The sequence below is a fragment of the Papilio xuthus genome, unplaced genomic scaffold (assembly GCF_000836235.2).
Source record: "Papilio xuthus unplaced genomic scaffold, Pxut_1.1 DF827714.1, whole genome shotgun sequence".
In the NCBI taxonomy this organism is placed as follows: domain Eukaryota; kingdom Metazoa; phylum Arthropoda; class Insecta; order Lepidoptera; family Papilionidae; genus Papilio; species Papilio xuthus.
In genome coordinates this window covers 6,517,228-6,541,315 of record NW_013530935.1, presented here as the reverse complement: position 1 = coordinate 6,541,315, position 24,088 = coordinate 6,517,228, and the positions used below count along the sequence as shown (strand labels likewise).

Genomic DNA, 24,088 nt, shown 5'->3' with positions numbered 1-24,088 from the left:
ATTTACGATACAAACTAATATTTATTACGATTAATTAACGTTTTCCATTTTTATACAACAAAAAAAGTTTGGAAAAGAACGAATTAAGGAAATACAACTAACTGGCAAGATTAAGTGTGATGTCACATAATCGAGTGTGTTCAGTAAGAGTAAAAAGAAATAATATTTTTGAAATAAAATTGTTATTGTTTTTACACTTCTTTTGTTTTGTTTAAACATGACTGATGTTGACTGTTGACTTGCGACCTTCCGACTCATTTGACATCCCACTTAAGTTATTGACTCGACTAACCCCCTCACCTAATTGTTGCCAGATTTAAGCTATTCTCTACGATTAAAAAGACAATCTACAATGTCTTTAAAACTACGGCAGTTACACAGATTAAAATTATTTTGACTTTTAATACAGATTAAACAGTAGATATTAGTAAATCACTTCCAGGTATTATAGTTATGCCGCACATACTTGATACTTAAGCACAACTATCTAAATGAATGAATCGCACTAATGCATGTTTCGGTCAGGTTCAACTAGCAACAACTACAAGTTCAAAATATAATTTATATCGTCTATTTTTACTAAGACTATAACATTTTTATGAGATTTACGTGAAATAGTGATCGTCTGATTAGCAATAAAACAAAAATAAGAAATGAAAAAGGCAAATCGCATAGAAATTTATAATAAAACTTAGTGTACACGTGTTTTATAAAATAGTCTCTATCTCTCAGTATTCACCAGATTACAAATAAACTGTGCATGCAATAAAAAATTTTAAGATGTTTTTTCAAGTTTTCACGTACTTTATAAATATGTAAAAAAAAAAACAAGAGTTGAAGGTGTGTCCTCGCCAACTTACGAATCGATACGATTCGTTAAGCGAGTGCTTTCTATTTCAGAGACGTCAGCATCACTGGAGCTTCAATCTGAACCGGCCAGCGAAAAGCCAATTTATCTACCTTTATATCAAGCTAAATGGCACCAAAAAGAACCGCCACAAACATCAAACAAAGCACAAAAACCTTTGATTCTAGATCTTTCTTCGTCGTCTAAATTAAAACAAATAAATTCAAATAATTCATTAAGCTTTCACATTCTGCCATCTAATTTTATACCCGTTAAGTCATATCCGGTACTTACAAAGTTACCGATATCAAGTTATGTTAAGTTATTAGACACAAATTCGGATTTACAAAGGTTAAGACCATTTAGTTCATAAGATTTAAAGACTTAATTTTTAAAACTAGTTAGCGATTAAACCAAAGAAAGTAATTAAATAAAATTTCATTGTTAACTATAGGCGATTTATAACAAAGATAAGAAACAATAAATAATTTAATTGATGTTTTTATGCACGTTTGAAACCAATTTATGTTTCCCTGTTTAATTTCTTTAACTCGGTAACATCATCTTTGCTTTATTCAAGACTTACTTAATAGGGTTGTGCAGTATGGGAAATAATTTTAACTCGGATTTCTATCGATAAATTGACAATATATTAAATAAACACGGTAGTTTAACACGTATTTTTGTAGATTTGAATCGTAACAAAATAATTTACAGACAAACACAATATCTATAGATCAGTAGTCTTCGCTATAACGCACGGTAACACAAACATTGCCTATGAAGAAAGTTTTATTTCCAGAATTGGCTAATGACGAGCCAGTGGAGGCGGAGGAGGAAGAGGAAGAAGAAGACGAAGAGGAAGACTGCGATGAAAAATAAGAAATCAGTTTACCGCCTGTGCAATGCCATTAATTTTGTTATATATTTTTAAGTACATGTTATAATAATTTTGTTATTTTATTTTTATGAATAGTAACAAGTCTTTTGTATTTAATGATATTTGAACTCTTAAAATGTTGATTTTCTTCATGTGTACGATATTTTTGAATTCAACACTGGATTCAATAATGACTTTGTGACTAACCATATAAAAATAAATAAAGTAACGAGTAAAGTAAATGAAACAACCAACTTCCTTCATTATACATAATAATAAAAGTTTTGAGAAAACAAGTTTTAATTACGAAAAATGAATACAACGATAACTCTCAAACAGTTGTGGCTGAAAGTCGAAAGCTTTTGCTTTTTTTGACATTTACATAACATCTGTTGACCAACATCACGTTGACGTTGACAAGTCTTTTCTACTTTGACGTGTGTACGTCGGACATGCTTTGAGTATACTTAGAATATTCTTTTCAAATATGTCTCTCATTAAAAAGAAAAAGCATGTCTCCAAAAAGAATAAGAAAGCGTGGCGTAAGCACTGTGATATTAAGGATGTAGAGGACTTTCTGGAAGATCAGCGCTTAGAAGAAAGGCTTGGGTAAGGTTATGTTTATGTACTTAGGTTATATTTGTGGTCACATAATCAGTTTCTCTAGTTTCGATCACCTCAAATTACTAAAACCAAAGAAGTCATCGAAGTGACTAAATCTTCCTAAGTTTAATGCAAATATTAAAAGTGAATATTTTGAATATCTGGCAATCATCGCAATCTAACTAACATTATAAAACAATATATAAGGGGAAGTATCGCAGCAATTAATATTTTTTGCACTAGGAATATATTATTCTATATCGAGATTATGATTCTTTCAGTAAATTTGAAGCTAAAACAGACTCTGAACTTTTCGTGGTGGACACGGTAGGTGAGGAGAAACCAGAGGTGGTTGATGTGAAGCCGCTGACACTGAAGCAAAAGAAGAGAGCCCTCCTCCCAGTGACACCCAAATGTTATGAAGTCTTACTTTCTACTTCTAAGGTTAATTAACTTTGAAAATAAGTTTTCATTGTCTATGGCTATTTTAATATAATCTACAAGTCTATTGCTTGCTATAGACTTATCTAAAGAACCATTTATTACACAAAACTTACTATTTACTCAAATTGCAAATGTGTAATTTCAAAACTGTAACATTTGTCCTATTAACTTGATTGTAAGTGGCTACAAGTAATAAAACTGTAAAATTGTTAATTATTTTGTATTAGGTCCAAGATCCGAATGCCAAACGTAACTACGTCAATCCAGTGGGGACCAAACCAACAGCTTTGAGCAAACTCTCTCTAAAGAAACAATTTGAAAAGGGAGCTTATTTGAAGAAAGTTGAGTTAGCTCGTAAGAATAGAAGAATTGTAAGAGATAAGAAGAGAAGGATAAAACAAATAAGAAACACATTTGATAAAAACATATGGGGAGAGGATTGTAAGTATCTGTACTTTGTTGTACATTAATAAAAATGAAAATTTAGTAAATATAATACAGTAAAAAGGCTTAAGAAGATAAATTAAACATGAGTTTATTCTTAAGTAAGAAATTAGTAAGAGATAGATAAAAATAGCTTCCTACTAAGATCAGCATATTTAAGTAAGTACAGTCTACGTAACATAATAATTTTCTAATTCATAGTGCCCGAGGTAAAAGGCATTCCTTCCACTCTATGCGATGACTTCATATCAACGGAGGCACAGCTGCACAATGTATTACCTGAGCAACGTCTGCGTCCTAAGCCAGCACCACCCAAGACTGTGGTCACCCGGCCTGCTGTTGTCACCCCACATCCCGGTGTCAGCTACAATCCTTCGTACCAGGTAAAGTTTCGTATTTCGTATTCCTGTTATTAAAGATGAAACGCAATTAAAGTAATTGGATAAGCCTACGTCGAAAGGATCATGATATTTTTTTCTCTTATAGGAGTTTCTTGCTTATTGATTTTATGTCAATTTATGTTGTTGTATAGAAAATATTGTTTTGTTGTGCAGGAGCATCAAGACCTGCTGCAGCAGGTGGTGCAGCACGAAGAGAAACTGATGAAGAAGGAGGCGCATCTGCATCGCGTCACCACTAGCATGTTCAGCAGGCTCACACCAAACGAGAAAGAGGTCCTTAACATATTTAATTATTACATATCGGTAGAGGATGGAATTGTTATCTTATCTTACTAATATTATAAATCTGAATATTTGGATAGATGGATGGACGGATGGATGTTAGTTAGAAGGTGTCTTCAGAACAACTCAACTTATCTTGATTAAATTTGACATAGATGTAGAACATAGTCTGTCTATTTATTAAGTTTGTTTTTAATTCCACACGGAGGAGGCATGGGCGACAACTAATATCATATAACTTATATTTCTAGAATCAATGGCGCGAGGAGATGAGCGAGGGATTGCCGAAGCCACACAACCCGGCTAATGCACCCTCAACACCCTCGGATGATGACACAGACAATGAGTACAAGGCCATCAACCCTCCCGTCAAGAACAAGAAGAAAGATCACAAGGCGAGGAGGAAACAGAAGGAGAGGATAGCAGAGAAGGAGAGGCTAAAGAGGGAAAAGATTGATAAGAAGAAGATTACTGATATTTATAAGTAAGTTTACACAAATTATACTCAAATATATCTTTCATGTTGTTTAACTTATGTACTATTTATATTAAACAGAGCACTTGAAGGCGACAAATTTCTATATACTTTACGTTGAAAATTCTGTCCTTACTATGTCAATTTATTTTAAATAATTTATGTTATATGTTTTTAACAATATGTAAATGTCCTCTGTCACAGGTTACGTAAGCTACAAACATCGATATCAGGTAAAGAGAAACGCGAAGCAGAGCTGAGAGTGAAGCGAGCTGGTCGCCGCGCTCTGCTCGCCGCCACCGCGCCGCCCGCACTCAACGCGCACAAGACTCCCGCTCCTCAGCCTGACCTCGTGGAGCCCTCACACCTCTCCGGGGACCTCAGGAACATCACCTCCACTGGTAACACACACAAAGAATGCCTGCACTAAACTCTCACTCTCATACTTACTGTGACTTTATCATATTGATGTACACTTTGTATTGACTTTATATTTAGATAGATGGCGTTGTTACACATCAGATTCTTTTTCTAGTATAAATTAAAATATCTACTTGGATTCTTAATTTTTGAAGGTTATTTTATGTATTTATTTAAATATTCTTTAACCTTATTTCAGGGAATCTTCTCCGCGATCGTTTCGAATCGTTACAACGTCGCGGTGCTCTCGCCGCGTCCAAGCTGATGATGACGAAGAAGAAGAGATTGAAAGCTTACTTCAAACCTGGTCACAAGGTCACAGAGAAGGACGTTGAGAACTATCTGCAGAAGAAAATGGTAAAGAAGACAAATAAGAAGGCAGTCGTCACCAAATGACAGCTCAAATAAATAATTTAAACTAAACTAATTTATTTGTTTTAATTACCTATTTATCCAATATTTCCTAACTTTTGTGGCGCAAAAGCCAGGGAGCTAAATCTCGCACTGGGATTGGCTCCCGCGTTTTCCCGCGACACAGACAGAGCGGGAACAGAATTTGTAAAATATAAAAGACTGATGAGATTGAATTAATTGTAATACCGTGTCTTTTTTATTTAATATATTTCTTGCATAGTAATATTTTGTTTTATTATCGTTGCTGATATCAACGCAGTCAACATAGTGACATTACGTTCATGGGTATCCGTTTACCAAACTAAGAAAACCCATACTTTAAATCTTACTAATGTTATAAATGCGAATGTTTGGATGGATGGATGTTTGTTTAAAGGCTAGAACGGGTGTATGGATCTCGCTGAAATGTGACACAGATGTAGGACATAGTCTGGAAGAACACATAGCCTACTAGTTAAGTATTTTTAATTCCGTGCGGACAGAGTCGCGGGCTACAGCTATTTGTTTCAATAAAAAACAATTTTTTATAAAAAAAAGTTTATTACAAAATGACTTACGTAACTATTCTTAATTAATCTTAATGTTCTCTTAATTATTTAACATTATATAAAGTAATTGGCAGTTACAATAATTTTTTATATAAAAGACTAAATAGTAGGTAACTCAACTGTCACAAGAAAATGTTAAAATATTTAAATTATAATAATCGCTTAATTACAACAAAATTATAATAAATTAACTTCAATATGTACTTAATTGGATTTTAAATTTATAAAAATACATTCGTTATTTCTAACTGATTTTATACTTTCTCTATGCAAGACTTAACTTAAAAAGATGCTAAAATTACTAACCATGTTTATTTTAACATCATACATTATTGCTGTCTTTTATTTTAATACACATAACCGCATAATAAGCCGCTCTGAAACTAGTGTTCGCGCACACTTTTTCAATAGATGACTCTAAAAACATTATATTTAAAATATTGCAATTTTTACATATTAACAATTTCAGAGAGGCAAAGTATTTCTATCATTCTTTTTTGTGTTTTTGAATAGTGTTCTTTTTAAACTAAATTATATTAAAATATCTCAATTATTGGCTACTTTCTGTGTTTTTACATGTGTTTTAAATATAACTATCAACGATAAAATGCTATTTTTTAAAATGAGCAAAGAGAAGCTCATTATCTACGTAAATATATGAGAAAAAACTAATTGTTCATAGATAAAAGGCAAGAAATTAGAAAAAAGATAATTTTTTAATTATAAAGTAGTCTTAACCTTCATTTACTTTGTTTTTTCAACCCCATCTAGCGGCGATAGTGTAAAGCGATCTTAACAATTCAAGTGCTCTTGTATCGGATGTACCTTTTACATTTACAGGTCGGGAGGCAACTCTAGCTTGAGCTGATGGCCAGTTAATTGCTGGATTAGCATTTTCTGGTATAGTCTTGGCGGCAGTATTTTTGATACTTTTACGAACACTTACAGTAGTCGGAATTGGCGTAGTTGGTGTTTCAGTTTCATCAGTTTTAAAGCTTTCAGTAGTTGTAGATTGCGATAAAGAATTAATAGCACTAGCATCAAACTTTAAACTTTTGCCTCTTCTATCACTTTCGATGTTCTCTGGGTAACTGTCCATTCGTCTTCTGAATACTGTCGTTTTCACGTAATCATATTCAGGCGTCGTATTAGGAGTCTCCGTCGCTTGCTCTTTAGCCACTTCTTCCATATCTTTTTGAGAAACGGCCATTAAAGCCTCAAGTAGAGCCTTCTTAGAGGCTTCAGCGGTGGAATTGTGGTCATCATCACATGTCTGAATTAACAGTAAAATAAGCCTCTTGACAGTTTTTGATTTTGTTTTCATCATAACGTTCATTAGTTTCTCCGTTGTCGTCGCATTCATGCCTCCCATGATTTCCTTTGCTTGTTCAACAACGGTATCTGTAGTTATTTCTTGAGGAGTGTTAGTGGTAGAATCTTTAAGAAGTCTACCATATCTCTCTTGGGTTCTCCCGCTAAGCGTTGCGAGACTGTCAGCGATAGTTGTTGACGGTTCACTTGTTTCTTGTTCAGGTTCTTGAGTCGTAACTGTAGTCAGTGACCAGGAACTTGTTTGCTGTTCATGATCAGAGTTGTTGTGGTCACCGCCTGTTGAGCTTAGACCGTCATTAAGAGTCATAGGATCAAGCATAATTGTACTTTGCCAATTTTCATATGTTGTAGGTAACTGGTAGGTAGTTCTGGCGTCGTCTGGAGAAGTGAATATATTTGAAATAGAGGATATGGTAGGTAAAGATTCCGGTTGGTCTTTCATAGTTGTTGTAGGATCTGTTGTTGTTAGGAATGTAGTCGTCTCTATGCCAGATGTTGTCGGTGCCTCCAAGTTTTCGGATGGTTTTTTCACATTCCCTTTTGTTTCAGCGTAATTGAGTTGTTTCCCTTGTCTAACATTGTTACCTTGGGGTGCAATAAATGACTGACTGTGAGCTCTTTGCAGTTCTTCCTCGTTGTCCAATTCAAAACTTTCCGTTTCAGTAAAGTATACAGGCGTGGTTTCTGGGAATACGCCGGTATATTTAATTCTTTTACTTTCAAAAATATTGCCTTTTGTCGACGGCGCTAAAGTAGCGTCTATTCCCCAAGCCGAAGGTAACTTTGTTATTTCAGCGTAATCATCATATGATTCTGTATTTTTGCCGTTTTCCTGATATTTATTGTTTTGGAATCCACCGAATCTTTGTATCCTATCGTTGCTCTCCGTGGTTGAAATAATATTCTCTTCGAGCTTGTTTGACAATGTATTAATTTGAACGGCGGCAGTATTTGTAAATGGACTTGATGTTGTAAAAGGTTCTTTTGATGGCGCAGCAGTAGTGTATGACGCTGATATTCTGCCGCAGCATCTGAAGGGAGTCCTGATTGTAGTAGTCGTAGATGGAGTAGTTACAAAATCTGTTGTAGTTGGTGTCGGTGTAGTCGTTGGGTAGTTTGTAGTAGTAAGTTCAGCGCTTGTTTTAATAGCTTTTCCTTGTCTTAATGAAACCGAGGGAATATTTCCTTTGTGTTCATCAGAAAATCCAAGTATTTCTTGGTCATCTTCATTTATAGTTGTTGTAGGTTCAGTGTTATATAACAGTTCATCCGTTGTCAACATATCTCTAAAGTTAGGCGGCGTTGGCCTTATGTCTGATAACACCTTTCTAAATTGGACTGGATCTTGAAGATATGCAGATAGAGCGTGTGTAAATACCTGGGCCAATTCTCTAATTTGCGGCGACGCGGCAAGCGGGTTCTGACTCATTTGTGTAGAGAGGTCATCCACAAGTTCGTTATAAGTAGTATTAGGGTCAAGTTTCATATCTTCTCGTAGATCTACATCGTTAGTTCCATGCCCAAACAGACTACTATATTTGTTAACAGTATGCTGACTAAATAATGCCGGCAGACCGTCTTCTACGGTTTCGTATTCATCAAATGTTGTGGTTGTACTTTCTTCATCTTCCGGTGTTGCTGTTGTTGCAAAATTATCCAATCCAGTGGCGTAGTAAATGGCGAGAGAGTGGAGGGTTTTAGGTGTAAGTGAAGTTGGTACTATGAGTCCTGGTCTATTCGGCAAATTGCCGTAATATTTCTCTGTCAGGGTCGCTTTGAATGTCGGCTCTGTTGGTCCGAACGCTTCGAAGTTAAGTTTACTTATCAACCTTTCTCTACGTTCTTGATACGACGGTTCAGTTGTTTCTGGAACAAAATTTGTAGTATATGAGTTGACTCTATCCGATGAAGATGATTCAATATAGTCAGCATCTTCACGCGTCACGTCTGGTACTTTGGTAACAGACTCAAAGCTGCTCTTGGATTCAATAGTAAGTTTCTTATCTTCCGGTTTGATGTTTGGTTTGTTTGTGGTAGTAGAAGCCTCGACGTACTTTTCAGTTGTAGTCGCTTTAGCTAATGTTTTGTTTTTTTCTTTCTCAAGGAAGTCTTTCAAAGAAGATATGCCGGGTCTAGTATAAGGTTCTTGATTGTAATTTATCTCGGTATAGCTTTTACTATATGGAGCAGAAGTTACTGGTTTTGTTGTTGGTTTTTGTGTCGTTTCCGGTAAATACTTATCTCTTAAGTTATATAAAGTAGTTAGACTCGAATTTGCTTTCGTTTTCTCCGGTGCAGACGTTAGGTTTGGAGTATAAACTGGGTAAGGACGATAAGTCTTGTTGTAGTCCTGTAGATACTGTCGGTTCTGGTTGCGTGCGAACGAAGCCGTTTCTGCAGCGACCTGCATTTCCTTTAAACCTATGAAATTACGTCTTGTAGAATATTCAAATATCGGTACGGTCGTTTTTTTTGGAACATTACCAAAGTTATTAGCTATGAGCTGTACCAAATTCCTTTGTTTGCTTTCAAATGGTGTGGTGCCTTGAGTTTTCTGAGTAGGATTAGGTTCTGGGTAGAGAGTTTGGAATCTCCTTGATGCTTTAAAGCCGCTAGGTGGGATGTCAGCTGGATATTTTTGATGTCTCAGTAGTTTTTCTGTAGTATTTGGAACAACAGGTGCACGTTTTGGTTCAGGTCTGATACTGGACTCGCCGATGTGCTGCAGGTCAGGTACTTTGATTGGACTGGGGGTCACCCTCTGTGTCTTCTTCTGCTCGTTGGAGTAGTACTCTGCGCTTGACTCATAGAGGGCTGGGGCAGAGGCGCAGTCCACCTTGAACCACCAGTCACAGATCAGGTGCGACTGGCTGAAGATGGTACCATTAGGGCACAGGAACGAGATCTTGCGCGAAGTGTCGCAGATGTGAAATACCTGGAACGTGCGGATTTTATTATTTAAAATAAGTTCTTTTTTTAACAAGATGGTCTTTTTATTCTAACTGTAATTTTTCGTAAGTAACGTTACCTGGCAATCGGTTTCTAAGTCGGCATAGTATCCAGTGGGCACGTTCTTGCAGTTGAATCCTGTGTTGGGAATGCTCGGGAACGCCGGGAAGTCTACTCCAGCGCGGCCTATGATTCCTGGAAAGTTGATTTGTTATCTTGGCTTTAATAAAAGAAAAATGTATATTTTCTGTTCTTAGTGTGCAAATATTAACAACAAGCTACCTTGATGTTCGACGACATCGAGGTCCGGCTGCGACTGAGCTGGTATGAGGCGTTTGACAAGCGCCTTGCCTTCAGTGTAGGCCTCGAAGCCAGCCGCGCCCACCGCCTGCGCAAGTGCTTGTAGGCTCTCCGCGCTCGGAACCGGCGCAGACACTTCCAGGCGGGAGTCCTAGAGTACGAAAGCATGTATAACGCAATGTTACATTTTGATCTATTCGATATATGTTAATATCCTAGGCAGTGCAACTCTACAAAATGCTGTATTGGTCATTTCAAACTCACTCGTCTCCGTTGAGCAGATCGCCGCGCGCTGTCACAAGGCTGAATTGTAACTGAAATAGAAAACATACGTAAATTATTTAAGTTATTTCAGTGTATTTTTGCCAGTAAATAATAACTACAATAGTAATTTAATAAGAAATCTTCTAATATTATAAATGCGGATGTTTGGATGGATATTTGTTTTGAGGTATCTTCAGCATGGCTGCACGGATCACTTTGAAATTCGGCATAGATGTGGAACATAGTCTGGAAAAAGACATAAGGTACTTATTACTTTTTTTTATATCCGCACGGACGGAGTCGCGGCCGACAGCTAGTAATTTAATAATGTCAACAGAGGTCTACGCTTTTGCTTTGAAGTAGATTGGCCTTACACTCTGTAGTCAGTTTTCACAATATTTTGAATCGAAAAATTTTAATTCATTCACGTAGAGTAAAAAATTCACCATTCATTAAATCATTGGTCAATACAAACTGTTAGTAAACAAAGAAGATTTTTAAACAATTATTCTCACGAGATTTGTGTACATTAGTGCAATAGCAAATTACATTACAATGAGTTTTTTTTGAGTAACTCCAAAGAAACGTGAAGGGAATTTCGACAGAAATATGAAGATGGTTCTTGTTCTAATCGCATTTTAATAGCATAGAACACTGATTTATGTTGATCCAATATCATGTGACCTTGTAGACTACGGCAAAACAACTGAATAACGTTAGTACTAGGGTAATTACTACAGAAACCTAAAAACAAACTCATACATATATCTTACTAATATTATAAATGCGAAAGTTTAGATGGATTGGATTTGTTAGAACGGCTGTATGGATCTTGATGAAATTTGGCATATATGTAGAACATAGTCTGGAAGAGCACAAAGAATACTAATTAAGTTTCTTTTTTAATTTCATGCAGATAGAATCGCGGGCGATAGCTGGTTCGTAATATAAAAATTAAGTGGCAATAGATAATATGGAAAGCAATTTATAACGCCATACTCGGTAAGGCTTTGCCGGTGTACAGGAGGTAACCGCAGACGCGAAACCTCTTCCTTTCAATGCAACAGTTATGTGCTTATACGTTATATAACTATATCTTATATATTCTTGGAAAAGTTTATGATTACTTCGTATGTACTTGTTAGTTTGGAAAAGTTACTTAATTGTAAGAGTAGAGTTTTAATCGAAAATAATGATGTTTTAAAAATAGAGATGAATATTTTGCGTGTTATATTTACGCATGAGCGTCGGTGGCTCAAAGGTCAAACACTTGATTTGCAATCTGCATCCTGGGTTCGAATCCCGCCATGTACCAATGTGTTTGTCGATTTCCGATTTACGGTGAAGAAAAACACCGTGAAGCAACCTGCAACATGTCTGAGAAGAAATTCAAAGATATGTGTGAAGTCAACCAACCCGCACTTGGCCAGCGTGGTTGACTATGGCCTAAACACCCTTAACTTAGGGTAGACTCCGAGGCCCTCGGTGGGGACGTATAGTGTGCTGATGATGATGATGAGATTTACGCAAAATGAATAGCTGCAATCTCATCATCAGCTCACTATACGTCCCCACCGAGGGAATCGGAGCCTACCCTAAGTTAAGGGTGATTAGGCCATAGTCAACCACGCTGGCCAAGTGCGGGTTGGTTGACTTCACACATATCTTTGAATTACTTCTCAGATATGTGCAGGTTGCATCACGATGTTTTTCTTCACCGTAACAACATCGGATAAATGTACATATGTAAATCGAAAATCGAAAAACACATTGGTACGTGGCGCACACATTCGAACCCAGGACCTGCAGATTGCAAGTCAAGTGCTTGACCACTGATCCACCGACGCTCTAGCTGCAATCTGTATATTGAAAACTGGCAGTTGCATGTTTATCAACAAAAACTGTTAATAATAATAATTTTAATGAGGCTGTTACTTAGAATTCGTATGTGAATGTGTAATTACAGTAAAACAAGTCACTTACAGCACAAATGTCAGTAAGTGCTTCCAATTCTAATGATTACTATCACAGAGTCGTCTGCAGTAATGACATATTGCGAATATCGTTTTATTTACTGAGTGTTCGTTATTTATGATATCTCATTATATCGAATATGTTAATTGATTGTATTAGTTACTATCTGTTTGTGTTTTTGGTAGCCAATCGGTATTGCGTTAACACTCTAAATGTGTTTTAAAAGTTTAAAATACTAGAATACTATGTAAAAACTTCTTCGTAGTGTTAAGAAGAAAATCCGACACTGTACCAGTGTACTGGCGCAACACTAGCCTTACTAAAATGTCGACGTTTATGTCCCCTCACTAATCTTTCTGACACTTGACCTTGTAATGAAAGCGCGCCATTCGCGCCAAAGGATTCTAACTAATAACGTCTAAAATATATATAATACATATATGCAGTTTGCATCACGATGTTTTCCTTCACCATAATGTTCGAACCTAGGACCTTCTCTGACCCAACGACGTACTATTGATGTTTATGAAGAATCGATTCATTGGATAATAAAATAAACATGTACTTACTTAAAGCTAACAAAGCAAACAGTATCGCAGTCCGGGGCACCATCTTCATCTTCCACACACTCCCACACCACCACGGCATCTCTGAAAAGAGAAAACAACATCAATAATAACAAATAGTTTCAATGTATCACTAAGGTGATGACAACACTAAGCAATAAATGATATTACTTCAAACTATAATTAAATACGCTTTAGTTCGGATTAATAACATCTTTGAATGTGTCCACAAACAAATCTTACAAGAGATCCATTTTAGTAATGAATCTAAGCATATAAAAGTTTTAACATAGTACGCAAACTTTTTTCTCTCTCGTAAGTTTAGGTGGTAAGGTGAAAAAGTCATGATGAGAGGTAAGGGCGTGTTCACACGATTATAATTCGTTGGCCGAAGTCGTCACGAGCGTACGCGTGACTTACTTATCTAGATGTAAGGAGAGCTAACCGTGGGAGGATGTTAGCGAATACGGATGTGACATCTTTGCTAAAATAACTTTCAACTTTTATCGGCTTAATATCAACTTTGTGCTCAAACATTTTATAATCTTACTAATAATATAAATGCGAATGTTTGTATGGATAGATGGATGGACGTTTGTTGAACATAGCTTAAAAGGACACGTAGATTACTAAGATTTTGTAATTCCGCGCGCATGGAGTCGCGGGCGACCGCTAGATCTACGGTGTTGACAGGAACAGTGACTCTACTTTAAACAGGGTCGTATTCAAAGTGGCCAGTTGCATTAAACAATTCCAATATTAATTGGCAACTCGTGCATTATCTAATAAGGAAGTTGGCAGAGGATTGAATAATGCTGCACCTTCAATTAACGATGTCGGAGAGCGGAGAGGAAAGTTCGAGCGCAATAAAACTTTGTGAGCTACTGAATAATTATATGCAAATCTGAAAGATTGCTTGTAGTTCAAGTCAAAAGCTAGAAGCGGGTCCGTACAGTTGCAACTATTTTTTAATTGTTTATTATGTTAAATTTAGTTTTTTTTTTAATTTGAAACTGAATTGACACTATAGCGTAAAAGATTAATCTCTTTGTTATCGTTTACTTTTAGCGAAAATCTTAGTAATTAATTATTGTCCTCAAGATTTCGATAACCAATTAAAATTATTTGTAATAACATATAATTGAGGGGAATTTCTTTAACACAATTATACAAATCTAATTATAGAAAGAGAAGAGATTTTGCTCAACTGAGAACCATTTTGTCACTTATAAATCGCTTGCGCTTATAACTGGAGACACAGCGACACCCGTAGCGTAGCGTACGATTGATCTGTTCAGTTGCGACACGGATTCTTATGTCTTCAGTGCTTGCAATAACAACGTTATAGCAATGATAACATAATTTTCCTATAAAATGAGCTGTTTAAATTTTTTTCGACACTCTGTTTTTATACTTCAACTGTCTGGTTAAACTTAACATGATACTACAGCTTGTAAATTTGATGTTTCAAAAAATTTAAGTATGCACTTACCGTGGATTTTTGAAAACCAATTTTTCATTTAAAATCTGTGTTTTTTTCAAGGATAATGTTAGAGATAACTATGTGTTTCATTCGATTTTGGTCACAGAAACCAACGGTAAATCTCTCTATCCAATGAAACTGTGCAGTTAAAATAACTCTTCGTTAATATTTTAAGGAATATTTGCGAATCTTTAAATACGTAAGAGTTTCAAAGCACGCATTGGGTTGTGTAAACGAGACCACTTTTGTGTTTATCTGAGCTGAGAAAGTTTTTAATTTGATGTTAGCGTTGATCACGACAGGGACAAAGTTACCGGCTATGTTAACCTTTGCAGTTTTCTAGTTTAACTTTTAATAATAAATATCACGTATTTATTATAAAAAATTTAAGTTTTCAATGACATTGTTTCGATGGATGTTTGTTATAAAGTATCTCTAGACCATCTTAATGTATCTTGATGAAATTTGACACTACGTAGAACATAGTCTGGAAGAACACATACGCTACTAGTTAAGTTTTTTTTAATCCAGCGCGGACGGAGTCACGGGCGACAGCTAGTATATCTATAAGTGGTAGTTTGCATAATGAGTTTTTGTACAAAAATAATCACCGTATTCATCGCTAAATATACTTTAATATATGTAAAAACTTCTCAATTGTTTTGACATTTAGTGTACAACAGACGATGTCAATGACACGTATATTTTCAAACAAAACATGTTGACATGATTGACTGGTGTGTAATTTTAACTTATGATACGTTAACAAGACTAATAACTTTGACATTAAGTATACATGATCGTATATATTAATAAACACACATAAAATGCATAACATAGTATTTTTACTAATACATAACGATCTCATAACGTTCGTGTCAAAAATCAAACATATCGTCATCCCTTTCATTATCTTTGAAAAAAAGAGATAATACATTTAAACAAGGATATTGTTCTCAGAAACCCATACTTAATCAATGGCTTTCGATTTTTGTCTAACATACGTTCAAAATCTATCTATATGTATTTGTGTTGTAGGGGCAGACAACAACGTTACGGATGAATACCATCAATTGTGGCCCTTCACTTGACCTTGCCCCCTCTATCCCTCCTCTCCCCTTCAACTCTCTGTGAGATGTGTCTTCGCTTTTAATTATGGGAAGCTGACATTTTTGTTGTTATTTTCTTTGTTAAAACACGTAATTAACGAAGAGATTTATAGTTTAAGCGTGACTGTAAAATGTAATTGATTTGGTATATTATAATATTTGGTAAAAGAAACTGTTAAAGTCTTTGTGCTCATTAGTCCGCTAAATATCTTTAAACCTAATTACTTTGTATTTTTGCGATGTGTTTTTTGTCTAATATTTTTGTCAATTAGTCATGTTATAAATTACTGTATCATAAATTATGCAAGTTAGTATACCTACTATTATCTCCAAAAATGATAGTATGAATTAACAATGTGCAAGGTGTAGAGTTACTATTGCGTTGCGTGGAATTGCGCAAGGAAGATTAGTTCCAGTGTGGCCAAACAATGGCCAGTCCGGCCGCTGGCAAGTGGCCACTAGTGAGCGAGACAGAAATGGCCTTGCAAGGTCAAATAAACATCGCTATTCAGGTTGACTTTTAAAAACTTTTGTAGTCCAGTTTTAATATTTTTTTTATTAAATGTTTTTGATGTTACATATTTTTTAAGCCTAATTTTATTGTTGAACTTATTTATATATAGATAGATTAGGTTACGTTTTAAAAAATGGTTATTGTAAGATTTCTAATATAGTATTCTTGGCTACTGACGTTTAGTAACCTCCGAACAATAGGGGCGCGAAGCCCTGGGCGATGTACAATGAAGAATACAAGATTAAAGTTAATCAACTTAACAAATTGCTATAATAACCTTGCTGGTGAACTTTCAAACTTTATTACAAGTAACTTAAACAATTAAGAGTTTAATGAAAATACATTTCAAAAATGCTATAGTCATTTAAAGCTGGGTAACAAATGGAGACACTATGAAAAATCTTTATATTTTCTGTTACTAAAACGCTCGTTAGAAAATTGTACAATGAAAGTTTAAATGCTTGAGTTATTTTAAACTAATTCTCGCCAATTAATATCGCAATAAACAAGGATATAAGTCGACATAATCTCTTTAAATTACAGACATCGCGCGGCGACAGGGAAAAGCTCTCTAAGTAAAGCCTAAAGCCTCCCGCGTGACCTAAGTGACCTAAGTTCAAGCTTTCGACAGCCGCGAGCTGCGATCCTCTGTACTTAAGTCAGCTGACCTGTAGAAAGTGATGTTTATTCCATATCACTTTGGCCCCGCGGCGTTTGTTTGGAATGTATTTTGCATGAATTAATTTTTATTCCTTTTGCTGGCTAAGACTGTATTTGAAAGCCAGTTTGAAATGTTATGGGAATAAATCAATGACATCTATTAAATAGACAGGCTATAAGTCGTGGTATTTTGTGCCAATTTGATATTTGCCATTTTGGCGCTAATGGTAGCGGTTTGTAGTTGTGGTGAAAATTGGAATTAATTATTGAGATAGAATAACTGCCAGTAACATTAACAGGCACCTTTAAGTTGGAACAAAGAACAATTGGTTTTTTTATAAGCAATAACCTATCCATTTATAAAGTTCGATGGAATAAGTATGAAAATGTAAATTATTTTTATTCGTATTATTGACTTACTCAGTGATATAATTTGTTACTAAGGAAGTCTCTTAGTGCTAGAATTAGAATGAGAAATCTACATTAAGGCATTGTATACGTAACAGGAGTGAGAAAAAGAATTCAGTAAGTTTTAATTGAAGCTAAAAAATTAATCTAACAAAAAAAAAAAATACACTGCTACTTATATATAAAAGATGTATCATAATAAGTTTGTAATTTGTGTAGTTAATCCATTATAATTTATGTTTCGTATAACTTGTGACAAAGTAATGATATAATTTATTTGTGTAGGCATGCGTTTGATCATATTGTAATTAACAAGATGTCAGTGTTACCTGTTGTTACCGCACATAAGCTAATTATAGGAATATTACACGAATTCTAACGCGATCACATTGCAACGGGCATGCCAGTGAAAGTTTGTATGTGGTGCAAGTGAAACTATATGAGCGGGATATTAATTAAATCGAAATTTTAGAATAAATTAAACGAAATCATAATTCCTTCAGATCGGTTTGAAAATTATTGTGAATAGCTAAATTATTCGATCACCATGTTTTTCTATTATTATCGCCATCTTGACATAGAATAAATTTGTGCTGTATGGATTTAATAAAATTGTTATATCTATATGTAATATCAAAGTAAAAAGTTTATATTTCGTGTCCGTGATGTTTTTGCTTAACGGATAAAGAAAAACTAATTTTTGTGTGCCTCTGTATCGAGAGGTCGTATTTATTCCGGGTAATCGCCGGAACGGCAGGAATGATTTTTACTGGGCCAATGAAGTAGTAGGCGACCGTTAACGTTGTATAAAAATGTTATAGCGAATAAACAAAATGTATAAATCAATTATCTATTAGACATAACGTATACGACTTATCAATTGCGTATTCACGCAATTAAGCAATAAATTAACAAAATACATATTTCGTATCGCTTGTCGCTTGTACCATACACCATTATAAATAAACATTGGCAAGATAACATGCAATGAAGATAGTTAAAATAAAAAAAAATACTGGCTGTTATTTATTTACTCTTCTTCTGGTTTAATCATAAAAAAGCCAAATAGTTTCATTTTAATAGTCATTCATATATATATTTTTTTATAACAGAAGGGGGCAAATGAGCTGCGGGAATACCGAGGTGTTCAACGACGCCTATGGACATCAGCAATACCAGAGGAACCGCAGATGCGTTGCCGGCCTTTGAGGTGGTGATAAGCTCGCTTAATATTGGTTTAGACGCAAATTTTCAGAGTTGTGTCTTATTGCAGGAACATTTTACACACGATCCAATTGTAGCAAAAGGGAAAGTTCTTAAGATATGCCAAATACAAGGACCTTATTGGTATAAAGGTATGTTAGAAGAAGAAAGTGGAAAGTTGAAGGGCATTGTCAATGTATCTCTGAATGTACGTTTATGGCATTCGGTGATATCAAAAGACTAACTCTCCCGCCATAGGTTAGAAATTTAGATTTCTTGTTTACGACGTAAACCGACTGTGTAACTTGAACATAAGTTATTTTAGTTATATGTAAATTTTACTAATATTATAAATGCGAATGTGTAGATGGATGGATGGATGGATGTCTGTATGAAGGTATCTCCAGAACGGCTACATGGATCTCGCTGAAAGACATTCGCATTTATAATATTAGTAAGATTAATATTAAAAAGGTATTGATTTACTTTTTAAAGACTTGTAATATTATAATAAAACAAAATCGTAAATCTTTTATATGATACCGAGTAAAGATTTATCTGACGAATGAAATCTTTAAACTGGTCATTAACCGTTTTTATTACAGTAATTATACAATTTGCATAGTTATGTGCGTTTTAACGTTATCTTTATATTACGTAAACAACGGATACGTCAACTATTTTACGTTAAAATAAGAGTACGTTGTATTCATCACATTTTGGTTTAGTTTTCTTAAACTCAATGGGATCCAACAATCGAATGATCTGTACAAAACATTTTTTTTATAGAACACGAGAGGGCTAAAATTACTTAAGCTTTATCTTTTGGTAGTCGAGATTGAATCTCTGAAGTCTTCATAAGTTATTTGAAGTGATTTATAATTTATCAATCCCGTTCATAAATCTTAGTTTTTTTTAGTAGCCTTTTAATTGTAAGCATATAATTCACGCCCGTAATCCAGTGGGGTAAGTAGAGACCACGAAGCTTTACTAACAATGACTTAATGGAACAATGCTTTATACTTGTTAAACTTTAATTAGGGTAATTAGGTTACAATGTCGTGTAATGTAGTAATTAAATTATGACTTAGTCTATTAACAAAGTGTGCCCTTCACGAGAGGTGCAGTGTGTGTTGTGTTGTGTTGCCGCAATCCACGATTGTAAATAAACAATGAAAGGCCGCTGGAATCGATCTCGTTTCACGCTCCTCTGTGCTTGATAAGCGATCGCTAAGCATCCTGCCCCGACGCCTGACCGTCTCTAAATAGTGCGTGACCGTTTAATTTTCTATTAACAACATTTTATTTTGATTAGCTGCTAACGAGACGATTGCGAAATTAAAATTGGAATATACCGTTAATATTAAAAAATAGTTGTTTCGTCTTTTGTTTTAACCTTGGTAAGGTGAACTTGAGAGCTTAATAAAGAATTATGGATTCTTCTCGCAAGACTGATGAAAAGAATTCCAACAGAAAGAACATTTTTTGAAAACAATTAATAAACAATATGTTATTTGCATAAAATTATATTGATTTAATTGTGATATAAGTGTTTCGAGAATGTAACTGGCCATGAACATTATTTGATCCATCTAATAAAAATCGTGTTCTAAACTCCTTCATCAGTAGCAAGGGCCTTACATCCGTCAACTTTTTGAAGATCGTGAGACATCCAGTGCCACCACAGTCACGTGTCCACCGCAGAGCAGTGCCCCCGTGTTGCTGTGCCCCCATGCCCCCGTGGCCTTGCTTTCGAGCATCTCCAGCCATTGTTACGACACCTAATGTTGGGCTCGTTAATATCAAATTTAGATTACCTACCTGATACGCTGTTATATACAATAAAGTTGAACAAACGGACATGTCTAGATGTTTGTGTTAGTTCAAGGTTTTATAACTCATGAATTGAATTAGTCCCGTGCTAAAATAAGAGAAGAGGATCATTTAAAGTGTTAGTTTATTGAGGGATTCTTCAATTTAAATTAAGAACAATAGAGATTAACCTTTCTCTATGCCACTTCTATTCTAACAAGAAATACAACTTCCAAACAATAATTTGACATATACACAAATCAATAAACTCTACAATTTATATTATTGTTACGAACGTACACGTAGTAGCTAGTTATTATTATTTATTTAGTTTTGATTACCCAATATTAAAATCAGTGGTAAGCGTTTTGTACATAAGTACTTTTTATAAGTATGTTCTCTGACTACAAATAAGACAAAAGCCACCAAATTATAGAGCCTCTCGAGAACTCTAAAGTGCATTTGTTTCTCATCACGTATTTGTTTTATTACTTGCGTTTATATTGTGTTACGTCACTGATGACCCTATTTTTTATACACTTTTATTGTTATTTATTTATTATAATAAGACTAGCTGTCGCCCGCGACTCCGTCCGCGCGGGATTAAAAATATATGTTGGCCGATTCTCAGACCTATTCAATATGCTCACAAAATTTCATGAGAATCGGTCAAGCCGTTTCGGAGGAGTATGGGAACGAAAATTGTGACACGAGAATTTTATATATAAGATATAAGTTTACTTGTCTGTATGTTATAAGATGGATCAGTACTACTGTAGGTGAAAGTTCGAACGCAATAAAGGAGAAGCATAGTCTGTCTGTTTGTTTGTCTAATGTTCGCGTTGGTTCGAAAGATTTAATTTGAAAGCAACGATTCTAAATTTGTCTATATTTAAGTATTAAGTAATATTGGTACATTTTATCGTAATATTAAAAAATAGTTGATCGTAAAAACCAAAAATATCAAACTGACTGTTTTATCACCCGCAGGATGAATATGAAATTAAAGGTCATTCGTTGGTCAAAACGTAAATAAATCGACTGGGTCAAATCAGTTTAGTCGTTTAACCTAAAAGAGAACAAAATGGACTTCACATACTCACAAATACTTGTGTAATAGCCTAATGGTTAAGGGTACGGATTTCCGATCTCGATGCCCGGGGTTCGAATCCAGACATACGACTATTGTCGTGAACCATATCCTAGCACAAGCATAGAACTTAGTTGGAATGGTAAAAGAAATATTTGTAAATTTACAAAAGAAATCTACTAATATTTTTATAAAAAAATATAGTTTGATAAATACAGTTATTACTAAGAAATGGTGTCAAATATTTTTATCTATCTATCATTATGTCAGAGAAAACGATAACGATTATTCAAAAGCGAGATCTATGAGAAGCGGATTGATTTGCTGTTTCTTTATTACAGCACAAATGAGTACGGAAAGTCAAATGATATAAATTATGTACCGCGGGACATCGGCCGCGGGTCACGATGTTACGTTTGCTCTGTGGTCCTAGACATAAGAATAGCGGGTTTGTTCACGGAAGCTGCTGCATCCTTGTATTTCGTTTTTAGCATCAAACTTGAACTCTTATTTTTATTCATTGACTTTGTTAATTCTCTCTTAGAGTTTACTACTGTTGTATTTTTATGTATTTATTTTCTTTAACAAGAATAAAAGTTAGAAATTTCGTAGTCATGTTAATTTTTTTTATCCTTTTATTCACGTGTAGCTTGTTACATAAAATCCTTATAAAAATAGGCAGAAAATAATTCTATAGCAATTGTTGTAGAAATACTCATTTATTCAAATCGCATTTGTTTATAACTTGGACCATCTCCAATAGTATAGATGAGCCGGTGCACTATTGTATCCTTTCCAATTGAGTCACTTTCACGTAACAAGACGGACTGCGCCATTCAATATCATCTATCTACTTATAAAAATAATGTACGACAAATCACTGTCTAACACTTGGAGCTTTTGTTTTGAGAGTATCGATTTCTTTTTGTTTTGAACTTGATTAAAGAATATTTCTCACGATACTGCAATAACTGTGAATTTCCGAAACCAAAATCCCCGTTTAAAACATATTGTCATCTCTGTTTTCTCGAAGATGAAAGACAAGGATCATATGTTGTATAGATATATTTTGACCTAAGAAACCCACGGTAATTTATATAAATTATTGCTATACCTAACTAATATAGTGGTGCGGTCAGCGTTTCTAGTAGTCTCATCCACTTCCTTCTATCTTCAGGATATTCAGATAAAAATTTAAAAATCTATTATTTATTTTTAAAAGAATCCTATTATTTAAAAATTCATTAGTAAAGTAAAAAAAGTACTATATATACGTTTTTTTATTAAATTCATAGATTAATGTTACAAATCTGGGAATAGGAATATCCCGCGGTAATAACACATTTGGTCACATTAGTTAAAAATACATAAACAATAAAAAAATATATTAACCTTTTTGCATATGTCGTGATTTTAAAATGTAACTATGTTCACTTTAGTTTAAAGGTCATAATCGTGTGATTGAAATGTAAAGACGCAGCGGCTATTGTACCTTAGAATGAGATGTCAAGGATGCGATATTACACCTAATGGATTCAGGATGGTAATGGACGTGGAGACATGCAGAATGGACTGAAGTATTAGTGCAAAAACTTTTGTTTTTTACTAATATAAATGCGAATGTTTGTATGGATGGATGTTTAAAAGGTATATATTAAATGGGTTAATGGATCTTGACGAAATTTAGGACAAATGTAGGCAACTAATTAAGTTTATTTTTAATATTCCAAGTTAAAAAAAATTGAAATTTTTAGCACAAAAACTTATTTTCGTATATATCACTTTAAAGTTTAACTTACTTATGTTATGATTCTAAATAAGACGTATGCACTAGATTAAATATTTTAATAGTAGAAGCCTTTGACTCTTTGACGTGGTCTGTCTAAGTAACTTACTAATAAAGATAATATTTGAATCCTATCGTGGCAATACATATTTGATAGTATACCTTTAAATTTCCTTAACATGCAAAATTAAAAATAACCATAGAAATTAAATACTTAAATCTGCCGGAGATTGACAGCTAATACTTTAATAGTAAATATTGTGTTTTACATTTTATATTAATTTGGTATTTAAATAATTAGTTGCCTTCTATAACTGTTTGTATTTTACATCGATCGCAAAACACACAAGAGTTTGGCAACAAAAGATGTATTTAGCAATTTCTCCCACGGCGAGGCGCGAGGTGCGCGGCGCGGGGACCTCTGACACGAGACGGGGGGCGGGGGGTCGGTGGGGAGAGAAGCACAATGGAATGTTCCAGACTCTTGATTATATTATTTTAATTGCAGTCAAATTTTGTGTCAAGTACGAAGTCTAATACAGATACGACATTGTTTTGTTCTACACCAATTAAGACAATACAATGATTGTATTCACTACTTTTAATCTTTATTCTATGATATAGAAATCAACTTTAAATAATGATAATAGTGTTTGTGAGACGACATTGAATGCTTTTAGCAAGCGTTAAAGAAGTAAAGTTTCCAAATTCAAATAATTAAGAATGATGTTAACTTCCGGTGAAGAGCTTACTCTATATTTATAGATGTAGAAGCGTTGCTAGTCAAATGTCTTTTAACTGAGGAAATAAGAGTTGTTAACTGGTCTACCTTAGTGTAGATTTGACATGAAAAACCTACACTAAAGATCTCTCTATGTAG

The 24,088-nt window shown here is 34.5% G+C and overlaps 2 protein-coding genes across 2 annotated transcripts in view; one reads left to right on the top strand and one right to left on the bottom strand.

Annotated features, from left to right (window-relative positions):
* Nucleotides 1-2,153: 2,153 nt before the first annotated feature.
* LOC106116533 (uncharacterized protein CG1785) lies at nt 2,154-5,223 on the top strand. The gene is made up of 8 exons (XM_013310405.1): nt 2,154-2,336; nt 2,612-2,774; nt 3,002-3,215; nt 3,420-3,601; nt 3,773-3,892; nt 4,153-4,385; nt 4,581-4,777; nt 4,996-5,223. Exons 1-8 carry the CDS (start codon nt 2,215-2,217, stop codon nt 5,190-5,192), a joined length of 1,428 nt encoding a protein of 475 aa, XP_013165859.1. The 5' UTR covers nt 2,154-2,214; the 3' UTR covers nt 5,193-5,223.
* Nucleotides 5,224-6,501: 1,278 nt separating this feature from the next.
* The window catches only part of thw (chitin-binding domain protein thawb), a 31,677-nt gene continuing 14,090 nt past the window's right edge, over nt 6,502-24,088 (bottom strand). The window contains exons 3-7 of the mRNA XM_013310941.1: nt 13,147-13,227; nt 10,604-10,653; nt 10,322-10,490; nt 10,119-10,234; nt 6,502-10,025 (exon numbers count right to left, since the gene is read on the bottom strand). Of these exons, the coding sequence (XP_013166395.1) occupies nt 6,516-10,025; nt 10,119-10,234; nt 10,322-10,490; nt 10,604-10,653; nt 13,147-13,225 (3,924 nt within the window). The 5' untranslated portion in view covers nt 13,226-13,227 and the 3' untranslated portion in view covers nt 6,502-6,515. The remainder of the gene's footprint in view (nt 10,026-10,118; nt 10,235-10,321; nt 10,491-10,603; nt 10,654-13,146; nt 13,228-24,088) is intronic.